At 37.8% G+C, this 11218-nt stretch overlaps 2 protein-coding genes across 2 annotated transcripts in view; both read right to left on the bottom strand.

Moving 5' to 3' along the window:
* Nucleotides 1–1832: 1832 nt before the first annotated feature.
* LOC141431918 (exocyst complex component 3-like) lies at nucleotides 1833–11212 on the bottom strand. The gene is made up of 7 exons (XM_074093210.1): nucleotides 11154–11212; nucleotides 9661–9843; nucleotides 8635–8793; nucleotides 5462–5569; nucleotides 4629–4808; nucleotides 3672–4064; nucleotides 1833–2897 (listed from the first exon to the last, which is right to left on the bottom strand). Exons 1-7 carry the CDS (start codon nucleotides 11178–11180, stop codon nucleotides 2649–2651), a joined length of 1299 nt encoding a protein of 432 aa, XP_073949311.1. The 5' UTR covers nucleotides 11181–11212; the 3' UTR covers nucleotides 1833–2648.
* Sec6 (Exocyst complex component Sec6) overlaps nucleotides 1833–11218 on the bottom strand; it is a gene marked incomplete in the record, with an annotated part of 51100 nt that continues 41714 nt past the window's right edge. Inside the window, 1 exon segment of the mRNA XM_074093209.1 lies at nucleotides 1833–2137.

Here is an 11218-nt window from a genome sequence, read left to right as displayed (position 1 = left end):
TATACTTACTACCATCCTGATTTTTTTCAAATTTTTTCACCCAACAGTTTAGATTTTAGAAGGGGGGGGGGACGCTCGATTTTAATGAAATTTGCACTTTAAAGTTGAATATTTCGCGCACAGATCACTAAATCGAATGGATTTAAAAGACCTATCCAACGATTCTCCACACTATATAGGGTTAGTCGAGAGAAAAAAAATCACCTCCACTTTTCGTGTATGAATACCCTAAAATTTTTTATTTTATTTTATCACTGTCGGCGTGACTGAAATTTATATTCATGCCAAATTACAGCTTTCTAACTAACGGTCTCTGAGCATAGCCGCAGACAGACAGACAGACATGGCGAAACTATAAGGGTTCCTAGTTGACTACGAAACCCTAGAAATGGACACAATGTGGGATCATTTCTTTTTGGATGGTCAGGATCTCTAAATTTATTATTTTACTTTATTTTTATTATTTGTTGTTGTAGCGGCAATAGAAACAGGTACACATTAGATATGTGTTGCACAGAAGAAATTTCAGCTGTCTATCTAGTATGGTTCTTGAGATACGGCCCTGTTATGGACAGACGGACGGACGGACAGTCTAGCGTTATTAATAGGGTTCCATTTGACATCCTTCAAGTACAGAACCCTACGAATTAATTTCGGTAATATTTTTCTAGACAACGCTGCGGCGTTGTACGTATAACCATGTGTACCTATTATGTTTTGTTTGAGTCACGTTTATAAAGATAAAGTTACAAACAAAGTTTTATTGATGTACATATTTTGCCGCCAAAATAGCCTATTTTTCCTGTGCTAATCAAAAACAGACAGATGAAGAATTTCACGATAGAATCTTGGCTAAATTTAAAAAACACATGGGTTAAATATAAAACTGATTAAAATAGGATAATTCACACGTTGATATAATAAGCCAAAGCCAACCTATTCGCGGGAGTTATAAATCTGTCACAGCCATCTATTCGTTCGTGTATGAAAGTCACACAGTGAAACGAAATCAGTGTTTTAACTACTCTGGACTATGCCAATATTAACACTCATACAACAATAGGCAAGATTTCTCAAAAATATATAATTAATTCGTCAATTAAGTAGATTTTCAGATAATTTCAGATTTCTTTTGTCAATTAAACAAAAAAATCATGGTCCTATACATATAGCCGGTTTAAGTTCCGTATGACGTATTATCAAATCGAGATTAGAATACGATTGAGCAAACAATATGTCGTAACGTGGAGGTAAATTTCGGGATTGATAGAACAAGTATGGCGTAAAGCCGGGTGTCTACTAAACAAGTCACCGCGCGAGGCAAGCGCATGAGGCCTGATTTTGCTCGATACAAGGCTCAAAAACGCACCGAAAATGGCTGCCTAGACTGAAGTTTTGTGGACGCAGTTTTAATTAACTCTCTTCACTAGATACCACAAATAAATGATACCTACACATATTATTGATCAGTAGTTAATACAAGAGAAATAACGCTATAGTGAATAAGATCACGGACGGACATGTGGATGACCTAAGCACGGTGGAAAAATAATGTAATAATAAAAACAGATATTTTACATTTGAAAACAAATATACATACATAAAATAAATTGCATTTACACTTACATAGAGTGCAGTCCGGAAGTGGAGTTTCGTAAAATGAAACGATCAAGTAAATCTCTGCTGTTGAACTGATTACCTGTTGAAGAAAGTACATTTTTTTTTAATTTCGCTAACGCATAAATTTAATCATATTTCAACTTATTAATTCCATAATAACTCACCATTTTACCAGCGCATTATTTGAGTTTGTTTTTAGTTAAAATTCAATCTATAAATAAACATTTATTTATTTTAACTAACTATACAGATAATTCTTACAATTAAGTGGTGGTTAATATTATATAATCTTAGATTTAAAACATGATTTAAACTTTGTGAGGTCACTAAATAATAATACATGATTTCGCTCCAACTAACATCTTGCAATTAAAGTTGCAATATTTAATCGAAACTGTCTTTTATTTTACAATTAATTTTTTGCCCAAAATAATAATTTAGTTTAGTATCCAAAATGTGAGGAACGCATTCTACATGAATACAGTTGAGAATGGCGCAAAGATTTAATAAACGCCCACTCAATTTCGTGGTATAAGGCATGCAGTCGTTGTCAAATGTGCGGCCGGGCGGGCGTTCAGTTTGTCGTTTGAGTGTTTGCGTATTGTTTTGTGTTATTTGTGTAACATGATTGTTTTTATTGGTAAAAACAATAGCGGGCCGTATTTGTAATAAAATAAGAACCCCTGATGTATAACAACTTTCGGCAACTACATTAGAGATCCCTTCAGGGATAAGCCCACCTTTGTACTTAACACTTTTTTTGTAACCTACAAACACATTATATGATTTGAGAGTAGCTTTACCAACGTTTCAACCGCTATCAGTTTCAATCGCAAATATTAAAGATATGAGCTACAAAGTAAATTGAAATTGCATCTCATGTGTGTGTATCATTTTATAAAAACCTTCCACTCGGACTGACTAATTGCTTTAATCAATTTTTATTACATTTCATTCTTACTTTCTTCTTTCTTTTCTTGATAAACTTTGACAACCGCTGTCCATTTGCTCGTCATCAACGTAGTCCTTTACAGCGCAAAGTGTCCCAGCAGCCTATCATTAAACGTGACATGCTTAAAGAAGTCCGGGTGTTGCGAGGCGCGGGCGGGGCGGCGCGTGCGCGTGACGTGAGCGACCGTGTCACGCACGTGCGCGCGCGGCACGTCGCCTCTTAGCCACAGCAGACGGATCAAATGCTCCTCAGAAATGTCTGGGCATTTCTCTAGCACACCGTGCAGGTCTAGGGAGAGCATTTCGATGTCTTGGCAGCGAAGTACCTGGGGGAGAAAGGGGTGGTTGAATTTTACTTGCGTCAAAGTTACGTCATTTGGCTTGGATTCCAGGATTTTTAGGCTCTTCGCAGGTTTGTGGCCAGATTAAGGGTAATACTTATATAAAATGGAAACCTTGTAGGATGACTTTGCTATTTGTCGGTACATCCGTTTTTCTCAGAAACGTGTGGAGGTATCAAGACGAAATTAACACTTTAACTGTCCCTCGCGTTCGCCACTGGTGGCCACTGTCATAGGTCAATAAATAAGTCCTTGCATTACATGTAATGCACAAATGTACAGAATCATCCATTTCTGACGTCACGTGGAGCAGAGCTAGTTTGACGGTGCAATACATTACAATATGTAATGTAATGCACGGACAGTTCATTAATTTTAAAAACCGGTTTGCTACCCCTAGTTTCAGTGAAAAAATCACATTTCGAGTTATAAGGAATCAAAGCAATTTACATACAAATTGCCGGGGAATCATAAGCTATACGGTACTTCCAGTTTCCATAGAAACTTAAAATTTCATATGAATGTAGCGCTTTTATAAGCATAACCAATAAGATTATTTTTTATTTTTTATTCACAGTCAAAGAAACTGAATCGGGTACGATGGTGGAACCTTTGTGCTACGGATTCATTATTTTCTGTGGCAACAAATGATTTTATTATTATTATTGTTAAATCATAGCAAAATCGATTTCGAAATGGTCCCACCGTGATACTCGATTCAGTTTCCTCGACTCATATCAGAAACTACCTAAATCTTACCTCAGCCAATGTACTGATAACCTCAAATGGCCAGTCCACGTCGACTCCTTCAGCTCCAATCCTTCTAAAGAACGCCCTGATCTGATTTGCCTCCTTGACAATTTTCGTAGCCGCCTGCTGCGCCTCTTCGGGCGTCTTAAACGTCACCTTTTTAGAAAGCATCGCCGTAATATATTTCTTGTACACAAGATTCTGTGCTTCATTTATAACGTATTCGAAGTTTTTCTCCCTCAAGTGGTTGTAATCTTGGAAGTAGTCTTCTAAAGTGACACATATTGTGTCGACTGGGATGCTCGATGCCACCCATTTTGAGGTGAATAAATCGTCGAAGTGAACTTCTAGATCCAGGAACGCCTCTTCTAGTAAGAAGCGGGCTGCTTCGTCTCTTAGTTTCTGCAAAGTGATTACTTGTTTTAACAAACACGAAAACTTATTTCGAGTCTCGCTTTTGATAATAAACGAGACGCAGCGATTTACATCACAGCCAGTGATTAAAAACAGCGCCATCTCTCGTTAAGTTGAGCAGACAGACATGCATTTTCACATAGATGGCGCTTGGTAGCAAAAAAAGGTTCGCAAATTTAGTCGCAAAGTTACTGTCTCGAGAATACCCACATTAGAAAATTTCTTCGGGTATGCTAAAGTTTGACAAAGAGCCCGGTTCAATTCCCGGCCCCAGCATTTCCGGGACAAAAACTATTTTATGTTCTTACCAGGGTCTTAAACTACCTCCATATCAAATTTCATCTAAATCAGCTCAGCGGTTTAAGCGCAATGACGTTACAAATAGATAGAGATACTTTCGCATTTATGATATCAGTATAGATAATTACGCATACCTAGGTACGGATAAGGCTAAGGCTAACGTACTTGGAAGGAATCTAGTAGCATGGTAAACGTTTGCTTTGCTCTGAGGATGAACTCTGTTTGAGTTCGAAACGCGTCAGTGCAGTGTACCTGGAAGGTGTCGAGCAGCGTGTCGAACTTCCTTTCAGCGGGCGCGTCGTGGCGGCCGGGCGGCCAGTGCCGCGCCTGCGTGTGTTGCGCGAGACGGACAAACTGCTCGCTGTTGTTGACGATTGTGATCATGTGGTGTGTGAAGTATACTACGCGCGAACGGTCCGCGAAGTGGCTGTTCTGAAAATAAACGATATACAGTCAAAACTGTTTATAGCGATACCAGTTATGACGACACATTAGATGTAACGACCAAGAAATCTCAACACGATCTTATAAGGTACCAAAATAACACTAAATAAATAAATAATAAATAAATATCACAGGACAATTCACACCAATTGACTTAGTCCCAAAGTAAGCTTAGCTTTTTTTACACTGGTTATAAAAACCAAATATTGCCGTTTCTTCGATGTAATTATAAATGGTTTTGACTGAACTAGATTGCTCAAAAAGTGCACATAACGCACCATTTAACCCGTAACGTTTATTTCCGCCCGAATCGCAGGCGAGGGTTGACTGACATATGTAATATTTTATTTCCAATGCTTTTATACGTTATAGAGAACCGACGAAAAAAAACATTTAATAGAGTTCCGTTTGTCAGCTTTCGGGTAGGTATAGAACACTAAAATACTAAAAAAAAAAACAAAAAAAAAACTTTTTTCTATAAAATTGTAGTGTTGGTGACACTGGAACCTGATTGGCTTAATACACGAAGGTTTTACTTTATGCACTAGCTAGAGAATAAAAAACATTTTATGAGGCCTACATCCTGCATGAATACGAACTTTATGAGCATTTAAATGGAAAGAATAAAGCAAAACAATTACCTTGAATTGTAGTACGCCTTCCCTGTACATGTTTCCGTAACGCGTTACTTGTTCAATGCTCAGCATGAGAGCCTTGAAAGTAATCTCTTTGCTTATTGTTTCAGTGACCTGAAATTAAAACAGCTGTTTACAACATGCTTACTGAGATGCCAGGAGCTAGGTAGTTCAAAGGTGAAAAGAAAATTGGTTTGCCACTGTGGTAATGCCGAGTGGGGGTTTTCACACAGGCGAAATATCGCTAGATGGCGTTAGTATCGTAAGGTACGTTTGACGTTTGCTCGTGATTCGTTGAATAACTAAATGGATTCGATTTGTAGCATTCGAACATGGCGGATGTAGACAATATCTAATTTTGTTATTTCAGTTTCTTTGGTTAGTTGAAGTATAATTTTGATAGTGTTTTATGCGGCGATTAACCTTAACAGTGAACAGTGATTACAAAATTCTATATTTCTCTCGTGTCTGACATTTTTTAATGCGCAAGTTGTGTCCACGTGGTTTCTGGAATTTTACTATCAAGTTGCAAAAACTACAACCACCGTACAACTTTGACACTGGCGAAATTGTCCTATTAATTAGGACAGAAAATTAAGTCATATTTTAAAAGAGAAGAAGAAGAATAACTAAATGAGCCAATCGCAAGCAAACGTCAAACGGACCTTACGATACTAACGCCATCTAGCGATACTTCGCCTCTGAGAAAACCCTCATTGTCAATGAGAGTTCTTTGACAGGCGAAATGTCAGTAGATGGCGTTAGTATGTATCATGTGGTCAGTTTGACTTTAGTCTTGCTTGTGATGGACTCATTTAGTTATCAACCAATCACAAACGTGGATCTGCTGCAGAATTGTCCAAACGAACAGAAGCCATTTAATAAAAAAAAAACGCGCAGGCGCTGCACTCTAATTGGACGGCCTTGGATCAAGCACTAAACTAGAACTAGGTATAATTTATTGAGAATCAATTAAAATAAAGTAATTATATAGTTCATAACTAGAACTATAAATAATTCTTGCTCACCCGCGACCTTATTATGATAGCCACGTTTATGCAACAAAAATGTGTTTAGTTTATGCAGGTCCTCCCCTCCGCCTCAACGCTGTAAGAACATGTGATTGTGTGTTTTTACCGTGTGGACGTGGAGAAGCTGCATGAACATTGAACAGACATTTCCGTCCCATCCTATATACGTCCCACTGCTGGGCACAGGCCTCCTCTCAGAACAAGAGGGCACAGACATTTGTTGCATAGATATTCGTAGCTATGCCGCGGGTGAGCAAAGTAATTATTTATAGTTCATTGATATATGGACCTATGGTCTGTCCCAGAATTCGAGATACTAAAATGACAGTCTGAAATGTCAAACGTAAAAATAATGTGGCCAGCATAAAAGGAACAGTGCTGCTCCGTGATTTCGGTTTCGTAAATAACCGATAAAAATGTTTATTTTACGATTAGCAAAAATAACATAATGCATTCAATATTCTACTCCCATTTTACTTTATCATACGATAAAGTGATGAAATCTAAGCACAGGTAAAAATACAGTGTTCATCACTTAGTGCCAACGTAAAAAATAATACAAATGCTATTACAAAACTAGAAAAACGAAGTTCGTATGGCACCGTCCCTTTCACTCGCGTATTGAATGAGATAAGCGTCAGCGGGACGGCAACATACGAAGTTCGAGTTTTGCATTTCGTAGTCAGGGCCATGGCTACTACGAAATTCGAAAATCGAAGTTCGTGTCGTTCCGTCCTTCTGACACTACTATTTAATTTAATACGTAAGTGAGAGGGACGTTTCGGTACGAACTTTGATTTTCGAATTCCGGCGTAGGCCCTCAGATATCACACAACGTCATTGTTCATGTTTTTCGTATTCAAGTGGTATTCAACCGATTTTCGTTACTTTACTCGTATTGTCATCGGATGTGATCAGTGCGTTTTCTCGTGTTTTTATTTTGATATTCATATCATAGAATAATAAATCAAATATTCATTATTCTCATATTATTTAGTTAATGTAAAACTTACTTAGAATGAAATTGAAACTTAAACATCAACACCTATAAAAAGTCGAAATATCTCGAAAACGGTCGCATTTTTATTAGACCTATTTTACCTTTTCTAGAATGTCCTAAGTGCCCTACATTTTAGTACATCACGGATCCATTCATATCTTAATATTTTACGACATACATACATAGGTACCTACAAAATCTTTCGGTAATAACCGGTTGCGGCACATCACTATTTATGAGACGCAAAAAACAGGTAACACATGAAACGTCATTTTAGTATCTCGAATTCTGGGACAGACCATAAGCATAAGCAAAATAATGCTGATTTAAATAAAAATAAAAAAACAAAAATATAGCCTTAAATTTGGTGCGGATCCGTGTCTAAGCATACCAGAGAATTAGTTCACCACGCTGACAGGTGCGACTACTAATGTATATAGAGAATCATTTTGAAAATACGCTTATATTAACCACGATACACTACGCAAACCTGACGCAGCTTCAAACTCATGTTAAGATTTGCCGTCAATGTACAGATAAATGTTGAATAGGAAAAATATTTTATGTTTCATGACATAATTATCATTAAATTTACACACACACACACACACACACAGACACACATTCAGACACACACAAACAGACACAGGCACGCACGCACGCATGCACGCACGCACACACACACACACACACACACACACACACACACACACACACACGCACACACGAAAAACAAACGTCTGTATTCCCGAATGGGGTACGCAGGGGTCCGCATTGGCTCATATACAATTTTTATTGGAGTATTTATAATAATACCGCTTTGTAATTATAACTTATTTTTTCATATAATCATCGCAGTTCTAACCTAACCTAACCCACTTTTCTGGCAGGATTTCGTTTTTGTGAGGGTCGCAGTTCTAACCTAACCTAACCCATTTTGACAGCATTTAGATTTTGTGCAGGTCCCAATTCTAACCTGGCTTTTAGTTTTTTTTTTAGTTTCTTATTTTGAATTTACTTGCATTTATGTATGGATAGATTAGGAATAAACAAATGTATGTTTTAAAATACATATAATACTCCCCACTCCGCGCCCCGCCTCCCGCGTCTCTCACCCACTCCGTGTAGTGTGTGTATGGGTCAGTCACCTGCAGGTTCTGGTCTATCATCTGGAACACGATGACGGGCGCGTGCGTGTGGTAGGCGCGCGAGTGCGGCTCCACGTCGGGCGCGCGCGCGCCGCCCCACTCCGCGCGCTCCGCCTCCAGAGTCTTCTCCATCCACTCCATGTAGTTACTCTCCATTTTCTGCAAAGAGTAGTTACACAGAGGTCAGAGGTCGATCAACTTTTTCTTGTACCATCAGCCAAATAAGTGGTCGATCAATTTTTAAACAAGTTCCTATCAAATGAATGGGTGGAACATATTTAGCTCATGGTACTTCATTTTGTCCAGCTGCGCGAGTCATTCGAACTACCTGCACTTGAATAGGTACAAGTAACCCTTTTCCAGGCCCCGCGAATTTAGATGTGCTGCCACAAAATAAATCATAGTTTTACGTTGCTTACCTATGAGGGATTAATTTAAAACGAATCATATTTTTAACGAATTCAAATGATTTTGTACCATATTGTATATTTAGTAAGGTCGAATATTTGTGTACATTTATGTGGTTGCTATATGCACTATGACTGCAAAAAGGTTAATAATGGCACCCGTATCTCGGACTACCCGCACTTGGTCGCTACGCTACACAAACAAACGTAATACTCTACACTGCAGTCTACTCATGACCACGGCCACTGCAATGTGGCTGGAATGTCGAGGTAATTATTACTCGTTCTGTTCAAGTGATGTCCCGAGTGCTGTAATAGTTGAGTGAAAAATAACGCAAACGACATAAAACTCTAAAGTTGTAAATATAGGCTATTATTTAAGAGATTCCAGCCAAAACATAAATGTTAAGTTTGACATAGAAAAAAGTGACAATTATGTAGACTTGTGGAACTTATAACTTTTTTGGTACAGGGGCCTGGTGGTTTTTTATTTTATTTATTTATTTATATATTCAAATTACAACTTAGGTACTACACATTATACATACTCGCCAAACTGCTACGTTTGATGGCGAGATTAATTAAGTAAGAGGTTAATGATGTAAGTGGTGGTTACAACCTGCAAGTATTCATCCTGTAGCTTCTGCAAGCTCTCTTCACTCAGCAGCGGCGGCAGAGTGCTCACGTCGATATTCAGTTCCGAGCTGCCCATCAGCTCTATCCCGGGGTAAGTATTCAGTACCCAGGATAGCAGCGTCACGTACTCGTTGCCTTCTAGCCCGCTGTCTACTACGTCTTGCAACTGAAATAGAGGCAGTAAAGTAAGTGTCTTATAAAAATATAATAAAGGGGTGGGTAATTTAATTACAGAAACGATTTAAACCTGTGGTTCCTAACCTTTTTAATTTTGTTACCTATATGACCTTCTGGGAAAAGTGAATCTACCCCCCCCCCCTCACATTTGAAACCAGTCTTACAAGTCTTAAAAATAACAGCTAGAAAGAGATGCCACGTGCGGTAGGTACTTACTGAGCGGCGATTTATCATTTTTATTATTCAGCTAGGTCTTTAATTAGATTAGGTCTTAATTATTGAAGTAGATATTTATGATGCATATATACACGTATGTGTGTGTATATGGGCTCAAGATAAATTGATGAATGTTAATATTGCGTAGGTATATGCTGTACGTTTAAACGTGTTTCATATTTTTTAACAAAAGTTAACTGTACTTAATGTTCGATTTTTTATAGGGAACTATAGATCTATTTATATAAAACTAATTCCTAGCTTTAGCTAAAATGCAAAATTATTATGTAAGAATGTGTGTTTCTAAATAAAATAAAATTAATTATTAGGTTTTTTACTGATTTAAACCTATTAATTCTTTCACTAGGTAATAATAGAACGTTGACCTATATAGCGCAAAGTTCCCCCACTACAGCTAGTAGATAATAATGACATGACTAGCAAGTTGTACATTATAGCATGCAGTTACCCAGTCAAGAAAGTTTATTGATTGAAGCAACAAATTGATAACATTACATTATTGTTAACATTGATAGGTATGGTATTTATTTGGTATTTGCTGTGCCCTTGCTGGGTTCATGTTGGCCTTATCTTATGGAACATGAAACGAAATAAATGAATTATTATTATTGCAGGTAGGTATAGCTAAAGTGAGAAAAGTTTTCGATGTATGAAATTGACTTAAGATTGATTTTTACTTGGCATGTGTAAAAACTTTTTTCACTACAACATCTATAATTTTTGCACTCGTTCCACAGGTCTTGGCTTGCACTTGTTGAATAGGACATTAAATTGGGCTTGGCAAGCTCGGAAACGGTTCAAACGAATTAATAATCGACGAATATTATGAAGTAAAACAAATTACCGACATCACAAGTGGTTCGTAACACACAAATTACGGCCGTTGAAACACTTCAGTACCACTACCATGAGTTTACAGTGACCGTACTTGATAGCGACGGCGTAAATTATTTGTAGATGCGCTGTACAATTCTTCATACAAATAATTTACGCCGTCGCTATCGAGTACGGTCACTGTAAACTCATGGTAGTGGCACTGAGCCCTATCCCAACGCTACTTACGCTGGAAGACAAACACGTGTGATACATGTTAACGTATTTGTTGACGATATCATAGTGCGGCGGGA

This window comes from Choristoneura fumiferana, chromosome 10 (assembly GCF_025370935.1).
Source record: "Choristoneura fumiferana chromosome 10, NRCan_CFum_1, whole genome shotgun sequence".
NCBI lineage: Eukaryota > Metazoa > Arthropoda > Insecta > Lepidoptera > Tortricidae > Choristoneura > Choristoneura fumiferana.
Note: the sequence above shows the minus strand (reverse complement) of the source record. Positions and strands in the feature narration are given on the sequence as shown.

Bases quoted from the DNA above. Each gene is read 5' to 3' on its own strand.
- LOC141431918 (XM_074093210.1), bottom strand. From the start codon at position 11,180: ATGTATCACACGTGTTTGTCTTCCAGC. The intron at 8,794-9,660 runs GTTGTAACCACC...TACTCTTTGCAG, and splicing joins TACAGGATGAATACTTGCAG to AAAATGGAGAGTAACTACAT. The intron at 5,570-8,634 runs GTGACTGACCCA...TTTTAATTTCAG, and splicing joins TGATAGACCAGAACCTGCAG to GTCACTGAAACAATAAGCAA.